This window comes from Pongo pygmaeus, chromosome 2, assembly GCF_028885625.2.
Source record: "Pongo pygmaeus isolate AG05252 chromosome 2, NHGRI_mPonPyg2-v2.0_pri, whole genome shotgun sequence".
Lineage (NCBI taxonomy): Eukaryota > Metazoa > Chordata > Mammalia > Primates > Hominidae > Pongo > Pongo pygmaeus.
In genome coordinates, this window is record NC_085930.1 from 9,421,108 (window position 1) to 9,445,218 (window position 24,111).

The 24,111-nt window shown below is 32.0% G+C and overlaps 1 protein-coding gene across 1 annotated transcript in view; it reads right to left on the minus strand.

Annotated features, from left to right (window-relative positions):
• The window catches only part of CADM2 (cell adhesion molecule 2), a 579,278-nt gene that overhangs the window by 92,261 nt on the left and 462,906 nt on the right, over positions 1 to 24,111 (minus strand). Inside the window, exon 9 of the mRNA XM_054482108.2 lies at positions 7,839 to 7,958. Coding sequence (XP_054338083.1) covers positions 7,839 to 7,958 — 120 coding nt within the window. The remainder of the gene's footprint in view (positions 1 to 7,838; positions 7,959 to 24,111) is intronic.

A 24,111-nucleotide genomic window follows, 5' to 3' on the forward strand; every position in this document is an offset into this window, starting at 1 on the left:
TTGATTCTAATAGACCAAATAAGGTCTATTAGAATATAAATAAAAACTTTAGCATTCGATGCTAACCTGAAATAACACAACTTGATACATTGCAACTATTCAAATGTTTAGGTCTGTGGCTAACTAAAAATCCTGGACCCCCAAGCCAGCATTTCTACCCACATCCTGCCTGCAGCCACTCCATAAGAATTTACGACGTGATACTCGCAGCAAGGTTGAAAGTACCTCCACCTATAGAACATATATGTTGCTTGTTCCTTAAGCATTTTTACCTTATTTTCACTGTGAACTATTTTAGATATTTAATTTTAAAACTTAATCAACTAAACATAATCATGATTGTTTTTTTAAAAGACTAGTGAAAATTAAACTATTTTTGTACCCTAAACATAGAAATCAGTCTTTTTGTAGATAAGCAGGTTTCTCTATATGGACCATCTGGATATTGAATAATTACTTAATTTTTGTCAAGAAAAGAAACCCCAACATATTGACACTTAATTTTTAAAAGCTCACAACATTGTGCAAATTGTGTTTTATTACCACCAATAAAACGAAAAAAGATTTTTAATAGCTAAACACTCATAATAAAAGCTCATAAACAACTTCTTGATTTGCACACTTTGGGATTTAACTGTGTCAAGATGATATATTCTACTCTTCCAAATGTTCTATGTGAGTACATTTATAGTGACTAACTCAGAGCTATAATGATTTTATTCCATTCATTTTTTTTTCTCAGTGCTGGAAAGCTTTTTCTTTTATTCTGATGTTCCTTTATTTCTTCGTATTCTGTTTTTTTAAAGCATTTAAACCAAGAAAGAAAAGAGAGACACAGTAATGAAACCAAATAAAAATTAAGTAAAGATAGACTTGATTTCTTTTGATATAAAGGACCTAGAGAATAGAATGGCAGGATAGAACATTATTGATTCTTAACCTGGTTTAATTAAATAAACACTTCAGACAGTAGTTTGAAGTGCACATATGTCATGTGGTGTTTACTTTAGCTTATTTTATTTTGAAGTCAGAAAAATGAAACAATTGAGGTAAGAGAATCTAAATATAAATGAAACTATTTCATAGTCCACATTCTAGGCAACTGCAGTTCATTTAAAATGTCCACATTAAATATGAGTAGAATTTGACAATTTATCTCAACCTTTCAACAATGGCCCAAAGTAAGTACTTAACTTTGTTTTATTTTCAATTTACATAGCTCAACTTTGTGTATATGATTTTTTTTTTACTAGTCACTAAGATTGTTTCCAATGTCTTTAGAAGGAAAAAGTAGTTATTTATTAAGATCTTTCAGAAAGCAATGTTTTAGGATTATAGTGATACAAACAGATCCCTAAATTCATCTACATTTAAAGAATTAAGTTTTTTGATGCACATGATTTAAAAATACAATGGCATTATATGGGCTAAAAATTATGGGTCTATAATTTCTAGACTGGACTTATAGTCATTCCAGATGTCTGCTAAAAATCATCCTATTCTTCGAGAATGATTTTGAGTATTTTAGTTAATGTTACCTTTTTAAACGTATGTCACAACACTAGTGCTATGGTCTGTTGGACCATATGTCCTCCTGAGGACACAAATGTCCCCCTGAAAATTCACATGTTGAATTCCTAACCCTCAAGGTGATGATATTAAGAGGTGGGGCCTGGGGAAGTGATTAAATCATGAGGTGGAGCCCTCATGAACGTGATATATACGTGTATAAAAGAGGCTCCAGAGAGCTGCTCTGCCCCTTGCACAATGTGAGGACACATGGAAAGACAGGTAGAAGTCATCATCTATGAGGAACGGGCCCTTAACAGGCACCTAATATACCCATGACTTGATCTTGGCTTTCCCAGCCTCCAGAACTTTGAGAAGTAAATATTTGTTATGTGTAAGTCACTGAGTTATATTTCGTTATAGCACCCCGAACAGACCAAGGCAACTAATGCACAATTAAATTGTGAAGAAATGAGTACACATCTTAAAATGTTGTGAGTTTTGTCAATATAACTCTAGCTCTAGATATTTTGACAGTTTTATTTCGTCAGTTTAAAAAAATCCTTTTTTTGTGTGTGCCCTACCATTTCGAGCTAAGGTTCTGTTGCAACGAATCTCTCATTACAATTAATAAATTTGTTGAGATTACCAGACAAATAATGTAGTTTTTGTTAGTACAAAATTATAATTCTACCATTTCAAAAACAGATGTAAAACTAAATCTATATTTGAATCAACAATTCATTCGAAGTTTTACATGGATTGTATAAACATTTTAATCACCATTTTTTGGATTTCTTTCCCTATCTGGTATATTGAAATGTATGATGTATTTGAATCCACTCTTAGTAATAGGACAGTGTAAACTGGTTTACATCTTTCCATATCTATCAGCTCATATTTACATTTAGTGCATTTGCTGTCCTGTACAGGTAAAAACAAATATCAATTGTTAGCTTAGAAAATTTTCTGTCCTAAGTATAAAAGTTCAGCTATAAATTCTTATCTAAAAATTATGATAAATATAACCACTTAAATATATAACTATGTTTCATATGTCTCCTGAATTTGCAATAAGTTAACATCATCTGTAAAATGAGGATGCTACTAAAGATTACTAGATTATGACATGGTTTATTATGAAATTAAAATTATATGATAAAAATGAGAATGTTATTAAATTAAACATGCCATGCTAAAATAATGCTTATATTAATACTAGAAATCATATCAAAGTCATTTGGAATTATTTTATAAATGACTATATTAAATTAATAAAAAAACACAATGACCTAAAAAAGTAACATGTACAATATGTGTGTGTACATAATATATGTGCACATATGTTATGTGTACATATATGTGCACATATGATATACTATATATAATCTGAATAATTGTATATATCATATATAGTATAAAGCATATATCATATATAATATAATACAGAGCATTGTATTATGCATAATATAAGATAGAGCATATATAATATGTATAATATATTATATTATGTGTGTCATATATATATACACATGTATATATATAATCTGAATTTTAAGGTTGGTTAGGCCACTGTAAAAAATTATGCAATTTCCAAAAGCTGAAATAACTAAAATGATATAGATTAAGAATACTTTAAACTTCATGAAAAGTATATGAACTGTTATACTTCAAAGGACAGACAGATGGTAGATGAACAATAGGTGAAATATAGAAAGGTAGATAGATATAAATGGTACCATATGCTCTAGTATAATTTTCATCTAATGTACGTTTCACACAATCAATAAAAATAGAATTGAAATGAAAAAGTAATTAGTGCATTAACACCAAAGAATTTTGCCAGATTAAAACTGTAGTTACAGGGGAAAATCTACCATTTCATTAATGGTATGATACAACTACTGGTAAACACGTTTGCTTTACTAAAATGAACTGAAAAAATAATTCTGTCATTTATTGAGTATGGCTTATGTTTTCATAACTTTAGATATTATATAACTCTCAAGTCAAACCTGTGCTTCATGTTTTTCTGATGAAAACATTGATGCTCAATTTGGTGCACTGTCCAAGGTCAAACATCTTGTGAACAAAATAACTGAAACTCATATCCAAAGATGCATCCAGGGCTCAATTATTATATGTCTTTCCCATGGCTGCCCAAGTTGGTTCATTTCTCTGTGTTTTAACATCCTTATTTGTAATAAGATACTCATTGCCTGTTTTTATTCCATGTGGTTGAAGTTCTTCTTCCTCCAAATAGGAATACATTTTAATTACAAGCTGAAGAGTTGTGCAGATTCTCAAGGTTATGACACTGACAATCCAGTGTAGTTTCTTTCATTCCATTTCATCTTGATTTTTAATATAGATACAGCTGTGATTCTTTAAATTTATTTTAAATTGGTTTAACATATCATAGGATGAAAAATCCAGCAATAGCAGGAGTTGTAAAAGTGTAAATGCAGATATTAACAGAGATTTATTTGTGATCATTTATTAAATATATGGAGATAAATGCTATAGTTTATGAAATTTGAAGAAATACAATTTAAACCTAATAAAATCAAATGAATTTAGTTGATTTCAAATTATTGAATAAGATAAAGGAATGAAATAAGTAAACCAAAAAGAAATGCTGCAAGTTGAAAATATTCTTTCTCTTTAGTTCTCAGCTTTTCTTAGGCAATATATGCTTATTATGAATCCTTTTTAATCATGATTTTGAACCATCTTTCACAAACTTATAAATAAATGAATTATTTTCAAATATAATCGCATCTAAAAGTTTTAATTTAAAAGGTAATTCACAAAGAAACAACATCACATAATTTGAAAGAATACAGTGTAAAATTGATAACATTGTTTACGTACTAAATGAATCCTCCACACTTTCAATTATGAACTAGAATATTAATGATGCAGGTGAGTCTGGTGACTTATGCAGTCCTCAGATGTTTGATGAGGATAGAAGGAAAAATGGGCGTTAGGCTAACATTAAAATTCAATGCTACTTTTTTTTTTCTTTTAAAATAGATAATATGAACTTCCCAGCTTACAAAAAAACTTTTTTAAAAAATATTTTTGTGTGATTTCTTTAAAAATGCTGCCTTTCAAACTTTAAGTTAAAAAAGAGGGATTGGTTTTTGTTCATATCTTTCTGTGTGTGTGCGCATGTGTGTCTTCTTGGAGGTTGGTTGAGTGTTTAAGGGAAAAATAAATTATTTGAGCACTTTAAGCATCCATGGTGTAAAGTTTACAAAAACATGTTAAGAAACCTGAAAAAAAGTGAATTTACCAGAAAGAGTAAACCATTGATTTTAGTTCAGTGACAAAGGACATTAACAGATAATTCTCAAAAGCAGACATGCATGTAGCTAACAAGCATATGAAAAAATGCTCAACATCACTAATCATTAGAGAAACACAAATCAAAACCACAATGAAATACCTTCTCACACCAGTGAGAATGACTGTTATTAAAAAGTCAAAAATAACAGATGCAGGCAAGTTGGCAGAGAAATGGAATGCTTGCATACTGCTGGTGGGAATATAAATTAGTTCAGTCACTGTGAAAAGCAGCTTGGAGATTTATCAGAGAAATTAAAACAGAACTACTGTTTGATCCAGCAATCCCATCACTGAGTATATACCCAAAAGAATATAAATTGCTCTACCATAAAGACACATACACACATATGTTCATTGCAGCACTATTCACAATATCAAAGACATGGAATCAACCTAGATGCCCATCAGTGGTGGACTGGATGAAGAAAATGTGGTACATATGCATTAGAAATACTATGCAGCCATTAAAAAGAATGAGATCATGTCCTTTGCAGCAGCAAAGATGCAGCTGCAGGCCATTATTCTAAGCAAATTAATGCAGGAACAGAAAACCAAATATTGCATATTCTCACTTGTAAGTGAGAGCTAAATATTGAGGACACATGAACACAAAGATGGGAACAATAGATACTGGGACCTAGTTGAGGATGGGAGGGTCCAGGAGGGTGAGGATCAAAAAACTACCTATCACATACTATGCTTACTACTTGGGAAACAAAATAATTTGTATACCAAATCCCAGCAACATTTAGTTTACCAATGTAACAAACTTCTACGTGTACTCCTGAACCTGAAATAAAAGATGGAAGGAAAAAAAATGCAATAGACCAAATCCCACTTAAGATTCATGTGAACCAATATAAAAGAATGTTGTTAGCTTCACTTTGAAATAAAATATTTTTCTCATATAATAGTCTATAATTGCGTGTGTGTAAATGCGTGTGTGTAGGTTTGAAATTATATAGATAGATAGATATTTAGTCCTTTGAAGCAGAATACTGTGTGTGTGTGTGTGTGTGTGTGTGTGTGTAGGTTTGAAATCATATAGATAGATATTTAGTCCTTTGAAACAGAATTATACATATATACATATATATAGTCCTTTGAAGCAAAATACTATAGATTTTTTTTTCAAAAGACCGGAAGACCACATGTAATATTTTCTCACAAAGAACACTAGTACTTTTCAATAAAGATTAAGCACAAAAACTGTTTGTTGGGGGTGGGGAGAAATGTATACATTTGATTGCTAGTGATTTTAGATGCCAGTAGTTGTCATAATTTTAGGTCCTGGCATAACACCATACATATAGCATATATTCAATAAATATTTGTTGAAGAAGAAGGCATAATTGAATATGAGATTTTTGTGTCACAAATGGACCTTTTAAAAAAAGTCAATATATCTCCCTCCTTTCCCAGTGAAGTGATTTGTTTATATAGGCAGAACTTAATAGTATCGCAGATATTGTGTTAGTATGCAATGATTACATTTTATTTAAGCTGCTGTTTGTGAAAAACCTTACAGAGCATCACAAATTAAAGCAAAGTAGAACTTTAGATAGCTTTCATTTTACATAATATTATAAAGCACTTCTAACTTTTTCTTCATTTTCATTATGTCTCTTTTCCCATTTTTATATAATTTTTTACAAGAAAGACCTTCAAACTCTTCTCACTTACAGATTTAGCTTAAATAAAGTTCAGTCATACAAAAACATACCTAGCTATTTCTGAGAAATTCTTATTGCTACTTCTATTAAACTTATTTAGTCATCAATCTTGCAGATTGTATAATATAGCTGATGTCATTATTAAAAAATCGAAAATTATCAGACATTAGAATATTTTTCTGAAACAAAAGAAAGACTATTATAACTGTTAAATCAAAGATGGCAAATCAACTTAATATCTAGAATTAATTAAAATTCCAAGAAAAACATCTAACTGAACAACCTTTAATAATTATGAATAATAATGCTAAACATAACCTTCATACAACTGAATGAAATATAATAATAGAAAGTCCTCATTAATTTCAAGTTAAATTGTTAAATTTCACAGATATTAGTAGAGCCAAGGTGACATGAAACATATATAAGAAATAAGAAAAAGACAGACTTAAATACGACAAATTCTCTCTGAGCACTGCTTATGTAGAAATTAAATTTAAACCATGTTTTTCTATAATGGCTTCAATTTTTTTTTAATTTCCTCATCAGCTACTAACCACTTAATGACTGCTCAGGAATACTTTTTATATTTCTCAACCATAACATAGTTATTTCTTCTGCCTTTATGGATATTCCCACCTTTTTAAGGTTGCTTTCTTTGAAATAAAATTCTTATGTGTATAACGATACCAGAAATTACTCATGGAGCCATCTGGGACAACAGATATTTACTTTTAGAACATTCTATTAGTAGAATAAGTAGCTTCACTCAGCAAATCACTTTAGGATAACATGTATTTTGAATATTTACTTGCAAGTTCTATGTGGAGAATAATTTATACTGACCCCATGGACTAGGTCAATTTTAGAACAATTTCAAAACTATAGATATTTTAACATAGTTGCAGAGGAGTGGCAAGTTATTAATATTAAACTAGAATTTTTAAAAAGCAAAAGCTACCTCTGCACACATGAACATCTTATTTATTTGTTTACCTCTCAAGACAGGCAAAAACTGTGTCCCATGCTAACATTTTAAATTTGACCAACATTTTAAAGTCCCATATATTTTAAATCTATATTCTGCAAGATTTTGATAATAGTCTTAAGTAACACTAAAAAAATAAAATGTACCATCATTTCTCATATTCTATTCCAATAACCCTAATTGATACTAATTTAGGTGACTTAATTACTTCTCATAACTAAGTAAAATTGAATCTCAATGTTTTTAACCTTTCTAGAAACTTCTACAAAGCTCCGGTTAATGTGCTTTCCAGGCTATAACAAAGAAACATACTGTACCTCTGATGCTGCTGGTTGTTGCAGATGTGGTTGGGCTGGTTGTTATGGCTACAGTGGTTGTGACTGTTGCAGTGGTAAGGGAGGGGATGATAGTAGTGGGAAGCAAAGTGTTGGGAACATCTGGTGAGTGGAAAAAAAATATGAACAAAATCATATCATGCAAACAAAAGAGAAACACAAATGATTCAAATTATAAATACATATAACTTATTGAGGTTTAACTTTAACAAGCTTTAACAGAATATCAGGTACAAAACTGACTGTGTCACACAATTCTTGTCATTTTTTTTCACTTCTTTTTCATGCTCCAACACAAAGCAAAGACTTGGAGCAATGTCTGAGAATAAGCAGGTTATTTTCAATACTTAGAGTAAAATGTAAAATGACAAGAATTCATTTGTTCACTGAGTCATTTAAAAAGTTTGACATGCAGTAGCAAAAAAACATGTAGGTAAAAAAAAAACGACATGCTTTGTCAAAGAAGTAAACAGAACGACACATACAGAAATAAACACATATACCACCATATAAGATTAACAAAATGTTAACGATGAATGTGTAAATGCATGTTAAATGCTTTTTGATTTTTTTTCTTTTAGGAAGACTTAATGATAGGAAATGAGAGTAATCTTTAGAAACAAACAAAAGAAGCCAATTGTTATTATTATTGTTATTTTGCTTCTCCTGTTCTCACAAATGATGTTAATGCACAGTTTAGAGTCTTGCAATTCTTACCCTGGTTAGCTGGTAACGCCTTCTAATAATTTTGCAGTACCTAGGAGTCTTTAGCAAGTATTGAGTCAACTAGCATGGCACCCAATATTCTGAAAGGTTTATGATTTATTTTAATATGGCATACCTAGGAGGGGTTACTGAACATATACTTGAAGTGTAATATTAAACCTGTAATCCATAATTAGTTAAGTTGCCAAAAGTTAAGAGTAGCTTCAAATACAGAAAAAGTAAAACCCAGAAAGAACAATGTTTAATGCCCAAATCCTCTTTCCTTTCACTAAAAATCAGCTGAAAATACGAAGAGCAGCACAGGGAACATTGAAACAATACAGCCAGTGTCAAGCTATGAGAACTTCAGTGAGATCCTCAGAGAGTCAAATCTTGTCTAAAGTGAATAGGCATGTAATCTACACAGTGAGGAAATTAGAAACAGTTTCCAAATTACCAATAATTACTGTGCTGAGGTTTGATTTCACATGTTTGTCACATAGCCCTCATATATTCCGAGTGTTTAACAGATTATTTTGTATTAAAAGGTTTCCTCTCATTCTCTCAGTTAAAGTCTTTGAGTCACACCAAACATTTTCTAGTACTTTACTGTTGATAAATAGCCCTACGCACTCTGTAGACTCTACCTGCTGAATTTTCTACACTGGATACACCAGAAAACAGCATGAGATTGCTCTCTTATCTCGAATATTGATGTTTACACCTGTTTTTCGACAGGGAAAATGCTTCCTGGCCAGTCAAATTAAGAAAACAACCTTCTTAAAACTCAGTGGTGCTGCATTAATCACTAGGGAAAATGGGTAAAGCCTGGAGTGTGATCTACAATTATCATAAAGTAGAACTGACTTTAACGACATTATAAATGAAGAAAGATTATGTATATGGACAAAGATGCTTCTTGTTTACTAATTGTTATAATAACTCCTTATTTCAAGGTAAGATTTCTTAAACAGTTTAGGCAGACTGGAGGTAAATGAAAACATTTTCTAAATTTAAAAAATGTGTAATTTTAACTTTTATACGTATCTAAAATAGAAAATAATACATTCTTTGTTAGCAAAATTATTTGCTTATTAGGATCTCAAAATATATGCATTTAATAACTACAAAGGCCAATATCTTCCAAGTATATCAAATGTATGAACAAACAATAATACTAGGCATTTAAAACTCCATGTAAATGATCTGTTATTTCCAAATTTATCACAGATATATAACATGTTGGCTTATTTCCTACCACATAGTCAGTTCAAATACGATTGCATTGGATCTTATTCTAATAAGAAAAGTAGTCTTTCAAAATCAGCCCCATCATTGAATTATTAAGAGAAGGAATACAAATAACAGGATTTTGGCTTTGTTTTTAGTTTAGTTTTGTTTATTATAATAATAATAATTATTATTATTATTATTATTATTATTGTAGTATTGGAGTCCCCCCCCAACCTTGCCCCACTTATTCCACATCAAAAAACATAGGTAGTAATAAATCCTGATTTAAAGACAGTCCATATATTTTCAAGTACTGTGAGCATTCTTGTATAAAGCAAACCATATCTTTATTTCTTACAAGTGTAAAAATGCATTAAGCATACATTTTTCCATAGGTTAATACTCAAATAACTTTAAAAGATGAGTAGTTTTAATAATTGTTAATCCACTTCAAAACAACATCCTTAGAATCTTTTAAAATATACAAATAGATAACATTACAAATTACTATTTACACATAGCCTGGTTTTTTTTTTTTAATCTCTTCAGCATCCTCTCTTATCCTCCTCTCTGACTTCATATGTGGCTAAAAACAAATTGACTGAAAGTAATTTGGTGGAAAGTGCCAAAATGACGATCGGGTTTAAAAAATGACTTGTCATAAAGAAACCGATGCCTGTTACTGTGACATGTTTTTAACTACTACTAGGTTCATTTTGCTCTATGTGTTTTAAAACATTTAAAACCTTTTTGTTTTTCTAATAATTTTGAGGGTTTTATTCTGTTCTTTCATTATTTGTTAAAGACCACCCCATTATTTCAGCTATATTGTGAAATAGTAAAAGTTAAAATAACCTAAATATTCAGCACCAGAATATTAATTGGAAGCAACTAAAATTGAACAATGTAAGATCAACTGAATTAGTTGAAATTATCTGAAAGACCAGAACAGTTGTATGAAATGTCTGTCTTCTACCTAAACTTTCCACCCACTCTGCTTTTCCTGCACTCAGTGTCCCACTAGACAATCAGGTCTTCAAGAGAAGAGCTCTGCCTAGAATCCTGTACATTTTTAAACCTCTTACACTGTTACTGAAAAGAAGACTCCATCAAATATGGTACAGGGTGGAAACTGCAGCCCATTTTATCCCTTGTAAAATGATAGCGCTTAAAATATTTCCCAATATTGAAAAATACTAATTCATACACAGAGAAATTATACACATGCACACATACATCATAAAAATATTAAATACTGGTTCAACATTAACTTATTATTTTTTTCCATAGGACAAGATAATCTGCAGTTATACTAATATTGTAAGTAATTTGCTTAATATGACATGGCAATGTCAGAGTATCTTAATACATGCCTTATATGGTAACATCTTATGATTAATCAGATGATATTTGAACACAGACACCAAGACAACTATAAATAAAACATGGTCAAATTTATGGCATGTGATGCATAATTTATGAATATTGGAATTTAGAAATGATAACCATCCAATACACAGCTCGATTTGTATATTTCATCTCTGATTTCAACATTGCAAAAGATGAGCTCATTTTTTTGTGTGTTCCTTGGAGAGTGTATTAATTTAACCAACTATAAATGCATTTGCCTGAAATAAAAATGTAGTTATAAATGATAGGTTCAGCATTTCAAATTTACAAAAGAAATTAATTGTGTTGTATTATATATTTGTAGTTTGTATTTTTAGATGTTAAGGTATAAAGAGTGAAGAGTCAGCAATTGATAAAATATGTAGCTAATAAAAAAGGTATTTGAAAAATGAACTAAGTGAAAGTAACTAAATTTTGTTTAGAGCTGATCAGATAAATTAGTAATTATACATAAATTATTTAGACACAATTTAAATCCAAACAAGATAAATTTCAATGAAGTTCATCAAAATCAGAATTTAAAATACTCTCATTAATAAGAAATTTGTTTGCTATCTAATCTAATAACAGTTTTCAGGCTGTTAAAAGTTTTAATCACAATATATATAGAATGTGTAATGACAATTTCTCTGAAATTATGAAATCATAATTATGTGTTTTAAATTTATTTAGCCAATTTATTCTCACCACATACTAAATACCATATATCACTGTATACTAAAATAAATAATACTCACTAAAATAAATTGATGGTTTTAGATAGGATATGAAATGAATTCATACAGACCCAGTGTTCATGATCTAAACTTTAAATATATCTTTATACATATATTTTATATATGTACACATTTTATATAAATCCTGGACCTCTATCTATCTATCTATCTATCTATCTGAGAAGTTTTATTTAAAAGGCAATGTGAGCCTTTTTATTGACAGGAAGCTGAGAAAAGTAAAGATTCCAAGATATGAAAATATCTTCTTATAATTTTGCCTACACATAAAGTTTGAATTATAATAAATTATACTTTTCATTTCACTTATAACATATATAAAGTACTGTTTTCATGTAAAAGGAAAATTTGGGAGTATTTCAATAACAGACAGAACCCCTAAATCAAGTCAATAGAACAATTTCATAATTGTGCAGACAAAGTCTAACTAGGCTGCAAAAGTTATTCATGTGAGTGAACGTTGGGTTGCCAATAAATGCAATGTAAATAATCTGAGTACTTCTATAAGAACTTAGTCACATGCAGAAGTATAATTTCAGCTAAAACAACACATTTGCCAAATCAGGAAACTAAAATCTGTTTACAGGACCATGGCTAAACTTGAATATGATAAATTCATCAGTCCATCATCTCTCCTGCTCAACCTGCGTAACTCTGATAGGAACTCCAAAACTGCACCACCCACCATTGTGTTGAGGCAGCCATAACGTTGAGGTTTCCTGTTACAACAGGGGCTAGAGTTCCTCATAGGATACATGTCTGGTTTGTTTTCTTAATTTTTCAAGTGCCAAGTTAATGTAGAGAAAGAAGCTTAAGTCTAGCCTACAAGAAGACATCTGCCTCTGACACAAGTACTTTCCCCCATGACAGAGCTAGACATAGCTCTTTTTGTTCTTTGTGCTGTAGGTTTTCAGAGGCACACCCTGTTTCACATTTGTTTTCTCTTTCATGTCCATCCTTTAAATCTTGGTTCAAATAAGATCTCATATGGAAAGCATGGCCCAGTTCTGCAAAGAGTTAATATCTTCCTTCTCTGAGCTTTTAAGCATTTTTGCAGACACCCATATACATGTTTATATTTATGTGTTTAACTCTCCCAATAAACTGTAGGCTCAGCCTTATAAATTAACATGTTCTTGTCTTTTAAAATATCACTTTGTCTTAGACAAATATACTGGGTCAATCCCTTATTAGCTTTTCATCCCAGAATAGCCACCCTTTCTTGATGCCTAGCAAAATGTTACTCTCACATCTCAGCCTGACTCCTACCTGCTTTGTGAAGACTTCCTTGACCAACTAAGTCCCACCTAATTTCCTTTCACCACCCATTGTACTTTTCGAGTTTATCTACTGCTTCCTTCACTTTGTCCCACCCAAACCCCCATGACCGATAATGCTTCCATTCATGACATACTGCTATGGGAGGACCCAGAGTTATGTGTGTCCCACTAGCTCCATATCCATTTCTGTCCCTCAGTAGAAAACACAAATTAAAAATGTGCGATGTTATAATAACACTTTCAAATTTGCTCTAGTTTACATAATCAATTTGTAAACTCTATTATTTTAGCTCTTTTTAATAATAAAGTATGCAGTACACTGATTATAACTCAAAGCTCTTCATAAAATCTGGGGTTGGAAATTGAGAAGCTGTAACATTCATTTGATACTTAACATATATTGCTTACATTTTTTCTCATGAACAAATGAGAATAAGATAATAGAGAAAATGAACTTCATGGTAAACTTTTGTGCTTCATCAGAGTGCCTAGCTCTATGCTTTCAATGTGGTAGGTGCTTTTTGTTTGTCTGTTTTAAAAGATGGGGTTTTGCTATGTTGCCCAGGCTGGAATGCAGTGGCTAACCACAGGCATGGCCATGGTGTACTACAGTTCTGAACTCCTAAACTCAAACAATCTTTCTGCCTCAGCATCCTGAGTAGCTGGGACTGCAGGGATGTACCACGACACTAGAAATGGCAAGTGCTTTATCGATAACGTCACTCCTGATGATAATGATACCAGTAGATAGGCAATAGTATCATTGTTAAAAATATGAATCAGTGACAGAAGCTTATACATGGTTAATCCCTGAAAAAAGTTGCTCTCCCCTTTATCATGTGTGAGGTGATTTTTCGTAATTCCTGTTAAGAGTCTTCCAGTCTAAAGGAGTATTAAAAAAATAAAAATGCAGCATACAGAACAGTTCTATATTCTAAATGCAGGTTTTCAGTGTTTTTAAAAGTGTTAGAGCTCTAAATCATATCATCCAATTAAAAACAACAGAAAAGTGTCCTTTTCTTTATATTCTAATGAAGGATTTTTTTTTAAAATGCCACCACATTTTGTTATTGGAGCTTATTAGAGCACAACAGATCCTGTATAACCTTGTCAAAATGAAATCACTTTCAACAAAGCGCTGTATACAATAAACTGAAGAGTGGTACAGCACCTTTTTTCCAGTAACGAGCTTTTCAGGTTAAAGGTATGTTCTGTTCTCTACAAATGCAGTGTACAATAATTTCTAACTTGTCAACCTGTTTTGTTTTCTGGCAGTTTCTCTTTTTAAAAATGGCATTCAGAATGGATTTTTGAAACAAAATTAAGTCTAAAGAGTCCCAGAAGCCCAAACTCCTTGTTTCTCTCCAAGGACTAGTATTCAATAGGGAGAAAAATTGTTACCATTTAGTCTGGAATCCATATGTTTACTTTCTTTCTGCTTTATGTCACTAATGTCCTCCCCCAGGGGTGGTCCCAGGATGATAAAGAATAAATAAAAACTAAGAGTTATTAGTGGAGATGTAGAAGTGTTAGAACTTGAGGTATATCATTAGAATTACTATGGTAAGATGTGTCTTTTTTGGTGAAAGATATTCACGTTTCCCTATCTTAAAAAATAATAGGGTAGTTTTCCTTACTACTAATTGCACTGACTGACATTGGAAACAATTGTAAGAGGAAAGTTTACTTTATTTGCTTTTGCCTGTGCAAAAAAAGAAGGACATTTATCTGCTCCCATTATGCTCAGCTACATGCAGCAGCCTATTTGGATCACAGCGTAAAAGTGGATAAAAGCACCAAGGCTCTTACTTAAATGATAACCACCAGGTTGAGAAGGTCCCAACTCACCAGTACATGCCTCCTCCTCAACAGTCATATAGTAACCCCATCTGCTTCATAAAAAGGAACTCTTTTAAAAATTATATTTGAATAAATCCCTTTTCATCCCTCTGATAGCTTCCACTGGTTTCTCATACTAAATGGAATGCTTATACAAGAAAAAAAAGCTGTTCTTAAAAAATGAAAAGTACTGCAATTTTAAACTGTAGGCGGTAACTGTCAGTTCTATGTAATTACAAGAAAACTTCATGAATAAAATCAATGCATTATTTGAAAAAATGTATGCATTTTTTCTTTTATAATACTTTTTTACATTCCAAACTGACAAAAGTAAAGTGAAATTTCAAGTATGAAAAAAATGCATTTGAAGTGGATTATCCTATATGGTTTAGCTCCGCCTACTTCAATATTGTGAGCCCTTTCCTACTCTTTCCTTAAAATACTCTACCTAAAAGTAAATCACATGATTTGGTCCAATACTTTAAGTTCTGTGAAAATGTAAGAGAATATTACTGTCATCCATTAAAAGAAAAACGTAAATCAGCTATGAATAAGCACAAGGAGAACTGTGATATAGTGGAAAAATACTGACTGAGAAATCCAAATATTTTGGTTTTTCACGTAGGCTCTGTGATAAAGTAGCTGAGAGCCATTTTGCATGTAATTTAACCTCTATGCATCTATGCTTCCTCATCTAAAAACTGAAGACTTTCGGCTTGGTCATTTATATAAATCCTTTTAGATCAAGTTTTTAACCAGTGATGGATCAGAGTTGATCTTCTAAAAGCAAAACACCTTCACTCAAAAAATGATACATGAGAAAACATTTGCACATGACGTCAGGACATACGAGAGTCATAAGGGCATCGGTTCAGATTCAAAATGCAATGAAGTAAATACATGTGTTGCCTCCTATTCTCCAATTATCTCAACTGAAAAATAATCTCATGTATACTAGAAAAATGATCTTAATATGAATGTTATTTTTAAAATATTAATGTCAGTGAACATTTCAGAATACAAAAATCACTTTTTGCAGTAAGCCACCCATATTTAAATATAATATCCTTATGATTAAAAACTGTTTTAAGATTTCTTGCATGAGTTTTTTTTCCATTTTTATCTTTTATTCTGTAAAGTAGTTGCTTAACCCATACTAGGTTGTATTTTTATGTTACTCTATAGATTTATCACCATGTAACTTACCTGAAACATGTTTTAGGTTTATCTTGATACTGCTTCTTATTTAATATATAAATTTCATCAAAGATTAAAGTAGCTTCCAGAATCCTGAACCAACATTTTTGAGGGTTAACTAAACTGTGCTGCATTTTGGAGGGTGAAGAGAGTACTGTGCACACAGCACTAATTTTAGTGAATTCTAATTTTGACATAAATGTTTGTTAGCTGCCAGTTTTTAAAAGTAATAACGTGAATCCCAATGCAGTATTCTATATTGCAATACAAAAGGTTAGTTAAATAAAAATTAAATGATAAGGTAATAATGTTTCAAAGATTGTTATTATAAACTTGCTAACCTATAATTTAAGAAAACTATGAATGTCTTTCTACAGGTAATTTTTGCACATGCATATTAATAAATAGGTCTCCTTTGACATATCCTTAGAACACAATCCCTGAATAAAACTAAATGATGTTAAGAATAATTGTGAATAAACATCTATTGAGCTTCACTTTTAACATCCACTCCTATCGCCTGTATTACTAATGGTCAGAGCTCTCATAAGCAGCCAGGTCTCTCTTATAAAAGGTTGGATTTCAGTTAGCAAAGTCATTTAACTTTGCAAAAAGATGAAAACACATGCTTGGAATCAATTACATAACTCTTTAATTGCAAAGATTTTTATTAGAAAAATTAATTAATCTATGCACAGTTATTTATGTTTTGAATTACTTAATTCTATAAGTAAGGCACATTTCACCTGGGTTGCTAAGTAAATACGTCTTTTTTTTTTCAATATGGGATAAAAACAAAAGGTTATTATTTTGGTGACCAAGGAATATCAATTATTTCCCTGATTTTATCCAGAAGTCAAGGCTGTTTGTGTGTATGTGTGAGTGTGTATATATATACACACACAACTGTATATTCACGTATGTGTGTATATATGTAGATATGGGTATGTATGTGTATATATGTGTATGTGTGTATGTATTGCTTCACTAAAGTTTCTTCTCTTGAAAACAGCGGGACAGACAGAAACAGATTTAAATATTAAATAAATATTTATTGAGCACCTACGATTTAGAAGGCACTGTTCTAAGAGCTAGCGGTATAGAAATAAATAAGATGCATAAAATATCTGTTTCCTAGGAGGTCATAGTCTAGTGTGAGAACATAGAATATATTCACATATACAGATGCATACATATATGTGTACATATATATGCATATGTATATATACACACGCAAACATGTACATACGCACAAATAGCTAAACTATCACATAATGATATATGCCTTGCAGAGTATTTAATTGAAGTGATATGTGACTGGGGGACAATTTAGATGGTAATGGACAAGAAAGGCCTCACTGAGAAATCCCATTTAATCCGAGATCTGAATAAGAAATCAGTCTTGCAAAGATCAGCATTTCTGGCAGCATTTCTTGTGCATCCTGGACAAGCATTCCAAGCAGAGGCAAAATTTCTAAAAAGAAAACAACCTTGACAACTTAGAGGAGTTGAAAGAGGACCAGAGAGACAGAAGTGGGTGTGTGAAGAGTGATGAGAGATGCCACCGACGTAGGCAGCAGCCATAAAATGCAGGGCTTGGAAAAGTAGGACAATGAGGGTTTGGGTTTTATACTAAGGATGATGAAATGCCTTTGTGTAAGTTTAAATGGGGAAACGACATGAAGAGATATGCATTTAAAACGTTTATATATTGAAGCTATGTGAGAAAGAGATTGAAGGTGTGGGAGTGTGGAAGCAGGGAGCCTATTGGACTATATACCTTAGTAGTGTAAGCCAGAGAGGATGATGGAGAGAAGTGGCCACGTTGGGAATGTGATTTGGAAGCAACGTTGATGGAACTTCGTGACGAATTGGAGAGAAGGGTAGAACAGAATCAAGGAAAAATTTTAGAATCTAAAACAAGTACATATGTTGTGACAATATGTGTGAAAACTATATTGTAAGAAGCCACAAACCAGGTTTTACGTAAAAATCTGTATCTTCTATTTAGGAATGCCATTGTTTCTGAAAACTAATGCCAACATTTCCTCCCATGGGCCATTGCATATTGCTTGAAATCTCTAACAAATGAGCCAATTAACACACATATACTTGGGTAGAAGAGCTCTGTACATTTTGGTAAAGCTACAGCCTGGCCTTATTTCCACATAAACAAGTATAGAAGGACTGAGTGCCACAGATTCTATCCTTCTCTTTACCTTATTTTACACTGCAACTGAGAGAAAAGATTGTATGTAAATAAGGCGAGAAAATATTTTTTTAATGATGAAATTCTTTAGTGATAGAAGGCAGGAATGAGGGTTTTTTTCCTACGTACATTTCATTCTGTGATTCATCTAGCACATAGAAATATTTATTTCAGAATGGTATCTCTCAACAGAATTTTTACTCTAAAAGCAGAAACCTTAATGTACCTACTTTATGCTCATCTTAAAACAGAGACATATAATTAAGCCTTAACTCTGTGTTGAGTGTGCCCACACACATACACCTTTTAAAATGTTTTGTAATGAAAACAGTGCTCCTGTCTCTACTATTTTATGCCATTCCATTTCTCTCTGCAGAGTTCAACAGCATATTCATCCAGTCAGAGGTACACCTTTCCTACAGGCATCAGAGCTCTCCCTGCTTATTCATGTCCAGAAATGATAGCGTTTTATCTCAGCGATTAAAGAAGATACTGTTTTAAGAATCATCCAACTAGTTACTGCCTGGAAACTCTCAACCAGAGATGAGAGCAGCAACCATAGGGCTCTTCCATTAGCACACTGTTTGTTGCTCGGTATGGATGTCTTTTCCATCCTTTTTTCCCTCCACTGTATATTTTCCATCTATGCTTCTAAGAAAAATGCTCCGAAGGAAAAATGCTCATTATGAGTACACAGAATTAACTTACCAACTGGTAGGTCTGTTTCCATGTGAAAGAACAGATTTTAGTTGAATCCCTTTTTAATGTTTGCTAGGCTTTACATCTGTCTATAATCCAGGCTTCTTTTTTTCCTTCCCCAGCCACCCATGTGAGCTAGAAGATGTACTCTCCTAGTTCTCAGTGTGACCTGTAAAGATCACCTTGCCTAAAAAAATCATGTAGCCTCTCAATAATGCTAGATGTTTTGTTGCTGGATAATTTAATAGTAAATGCACGTTGCAGGGGCTGGCAACCTTCTGGCCTAGTTACACATTTACTGTGAAGCACAGAAGGACATTTTTCATTGTATTGTGACGAAAGTTCTCAGATCATTGATAATCATGACATGTATACATGAGATATATATCTCTGTAAGATTAGGGATGTACTATTATATCATATTTGCTTAGTTCTATGGCAAGAAAATTTTAAAAGCAAATTTAAGGTATTACTTTATGATGTTCCTAATCTGTTGCTTAATGATTACTGCATTCACTGACATATACATTATTTTGCTAAATTTAGGGTCAAGTACTGATAACTCTAAAGGAAATGAATTTATATTTTGCACATCTGTTACATATTTGAAAAAGATGATAGATGGATTGGAAATGTCTGTTAAAGTGAAAGAAAAGATACCATCCATGACTCAATTTTTCCTCTCCCATAGTAAGCAAGTTAACTGAAATGGAGAATCACTACCCAGGATAGAAGAGGGAACCTGTGTTTACCTACAGTCTCTGAAAACTGTATGTGTCTACATGAGCAACAAAGCTTGGACGTTTGGCTTGATGCAGCAGTCTATAATATCTATGTGTACAATTTTCTGTCTTTGAGTGTTTTTTGACATTTATTATTAACAATAAAAGCTGAGTGAAATGAAAGTAGCAATCTTATTGATTCTTAGGAGCTAGACAGGCACATTTAATAGCTTAATACCTTTTAGTAGATCAAGGCACATAGAGATCTCTAGCAGTAATATTCCCTATTAAAATTCTAAAACTCTCTAAAACTCCAGAATATTCTTTTTAAAATAATGAATCCTACCAACTAACAATAAAATACGATGTATCCTATTCTCTATATATGTTACTTCTGAAGTAAATTATCTTGGAAACATAAAAAGCAGTATCATATTTCCATCACAGTTTAATAGGCACATGAACAAACAGACCAAACAAACCGTAACAGTCAAGTGATATTTTAGAGAGACTAAGATTATCAGAAATTGTGATAAACTGATTAGCAGGACAGAAATATAAGCAAATCTTGATTCTAACTTACTATATAGTATCATAATACTAATTATAGAGATTTTACTTATCTTACATGGTTGTAAAGATAAAATTTGCTAGAAAAGCAAAATACATACATGTAAAGAAAACGAAATCTGTGGAAAGGTGCATAGTGGGCAATTTCATTCTAAATGATAGCAAGAGTTAAGATAATAAAGGAGTGATGAATTATTATAAAACTTATTCATACAAGGAGAAAATAATGAAGTAAGCAAATAAGTTAGCACAGTGGTAAAATAATTTTAACACTCACATAGGGTTACTACGGTAAAAGGAAAAGTAAATTTGAAAAGGAAGGGAGAATATTACAAAAAACTTTATGGAATAGTGCATCTCAACTCTGCTATAACTGTGAGAAAACATGGGTTCTCCTCCAAAGCTCTAATCATTATCCTTGCTACCCTTGTCTACAATCTGGACCTGCCACTGATAGTATAGCTATTGGCAGAAGGAGAAATTAGTTACTAATTTTTCTGCTTGTATTACTGTATTACTTCCCAGATCCTGGGGGAAGCTTTGAGCATGGGGGTGATATTAAAGAGTTGCAGCATCTCTGTCCATTGCCCATTTGTATTTTGAGGAGTGGTTATTAATTTCTCTAATGAGTTTAAAGGGAGGTACAAGAGACACTGGGAAGGTTAAGAGGGAAGAAGTTTAGGGTTTGGGGTATGTGGTAATTTGCATTTCTCACTTTCCATAGATGTTCTTTCTCAAAGCTTCCCAGGTCCTGTACATTTCTGACACATTTATGAGTGTATTTTTAATCATTGATGATAAATAGAAGAGCATGCATTGCTTCCAATCACAAAATAGAATTAGCATAATACCATTGGTCATTCCCTATATCCATTCCTCGCATGATAAAATGGTTTCATCTGCTATGTTCTCTAGCAGATGAATGGATGCACATCCGGGTAGTTTCTGCTTGAAGACAAGATATTCAACCTATATTTTCAGAACTGCACGTTGCATGAGAGAACAAGGGTGACTATAACTTATGTCTTGCTTTGTGCATGGTCAATTTGTTGTATTGTTGAGTTTTTAAGACATTTTCTATCTCATAGAAAAAAATTAAGAGTTTTCTCATTTTTCAATAGCGTTAACCTAATTTATGTTCTGGGTAGCTTTCAGGGAAGATTATGAGCAATAACTGTATGCAACTCACGGGCAAGTTTCTTACCAGAGCCTTGGAGTTTGATTGCCCTTGGTATAATAAGACTACTAAAAATATAATAATAAGAATAGTCTAATTTATTATATATCTGTATAACTGGCACTTTGCTGAGTAATTCCATTTACAATGTATGTCATATTATAAATGAATTTATTAATTTGTAATAATATTTATCATAATATTTATATTTAAATACTTATTATAATTATTTATATTTATAATATTTATAAACAATAGTGATATGTTACTATTTTTAAACATTCCATACAGTTGGAACTACACAAAGTGTGAACATCTACCACATTGTATGACCATCTTACTATAGCTCCCTGTAACTCTTCTATTTTGTGTCACAATTATCTAAATGCTTAGCTTATCTTCCACATTAAACTATAATCTTCTTGTTTGTTATTTATATTTGCTCCTTTGTACCTGGTATATAAGTACTAAATATCTATTGGGTGAGTGAATTAATTTTTCTCTTGATCCTAGTTCTTCAAATGTTAAGAATAGCAATGGGTCAAGATATTCAAAGCCATTAAAACTATGGATATAATCATCCATTGTAAATAAATAAATTGTATGACCACAATAATCACAAGAGATATACTTCAACATTTTTATAAAGAAGCAAATAGAAACTACTGTGCTCATAGGAATTAATTAGTATACTAATTATGGCTACCAATTTAACAGATAAATTTTTCCATTGCCAAGCTTGTTCATAAAATGTGCTACTTTCTTTCTTAATGGAACCTCCACAGTGCAAATGTTTCTTAAGCATGATGTTTAATCTTACAGGTATTAGTACGGTGACTCTGGGTAGGCCTTTCATTGAGGATAAATTTTAGACTGGCAGTTAAATTACTACATGTGGTCCTAAGGCTGAAATTTTTAAAGTTGTAATTAGGAGGGAGTGGGGGAATCACCAGTCTCTCTAACACAAAATGTCAGTGGTTTTAACAATTAAATGCGGTAGCATTTAAATAATGCACTTCCATTGACACCCAAACAATAAAATCTAACTATTATGACGGCATCCAGATAGTAGATGATTTCACAGGAAAGTGCTCAGACCTCCATCAAGTTAAGAATCAATAGAATCTAAGCAATTGTGGTAGAGTCAAAGACACGGGTCTCAGCTAGTGAAAAATCCTCTGTACTAGAGCTATATTAAATTAACACCACTAATGTAAAATCAACCTTGGTGTAAAAGATAAAAGGGTAAAGTTCTCACAAATGATCACTTATCACTCCATTCCAAAAATGCATACAGCATTCATTATAGATCGAAATGCCACTCAAATTTCATCATTTAGTAAGGTTTTGAAACAGCCAAACCATTAACAGAAGAGAGTAGCTTTTTATATTTACACAACTAGTGACTAATGAAACATTATACCCAGTGTGCAAAGGGGAAAAAAACCTTTATTTTGCCATGAACCCAATTGGCGCCCCTTTTAAACACAGCATAATATGGTTTCACTGTTTCATCGAGCTTCTGATTACTTGTGTCAATAATCCTAGGTAAACCACTGTTGAACTTCACAGCATTTATCTAGCAGCATGAATAGCATTAATCTATGGGGTGCTTTTGATTAATTGTAGTTCAAAAAGCAAAGCCAAAAATGACTTCTCACAAAGTGCTTAGGGAAGTATTTATTAGAAATACATCAACTGCCAACTACCTAAAGGTAGCTTGGCTATTTAGGAAATCATGCTGTTGGCTAGCTTGCAAGCACTGAGAAAACATATGAATTTTCCTGACGAGCTACTTTAAAAAAATGATATACTTTTCATTTAGGTATATTATTTTTTCTGTCACTTCTCTTCTAATTCTCAATATTTTATGTCATATTGCTTTTGACACAATGTGACATGCTATACAACATGTCCCCAGATTCTCAGAAACTGTTAGGTGAGAGAAGCACTTGGAAAATTAAGGTGAATCAGATAGACTACACTTTCCTTACATGACTGCATGATCTAAACATCCAGGAAGCATCAACTGAAATCTACTCTTGGATCCTGCTCTAAGGAACTCACTTGCCTTCCTGACACACCCAATGGTTGTAACACTCTGTCTGGCAGAAAGGCCAGCAGGGTCTGTCTACAGGGATTACCACATTTAAATACAATTTAGCAGTCTAATTGGATTAGGCTGATTTTTCCAAAGTTGAATTTCTTACAACTCATGAAGTGCTAGAAATTCAACTGTTAGTTCTACTATTTTCTAGATGTTTTACACAAATAGCCTATTCATTGTGAGCCTTTCGTTGCTTACCATAGCAAAGCAGTATTAAGTACTGAGAGATTTTATACAATAATGCAACTTAAAAGTAGGAAAACTGTATATTGACTGAACATATTAATTTTTTCCAACTTTGGCAAAATGAACAAAATGAATACCTGGGAAAAATAACTCTCGTTAAATTAATTTTTCCCTAAATTAATCTCTT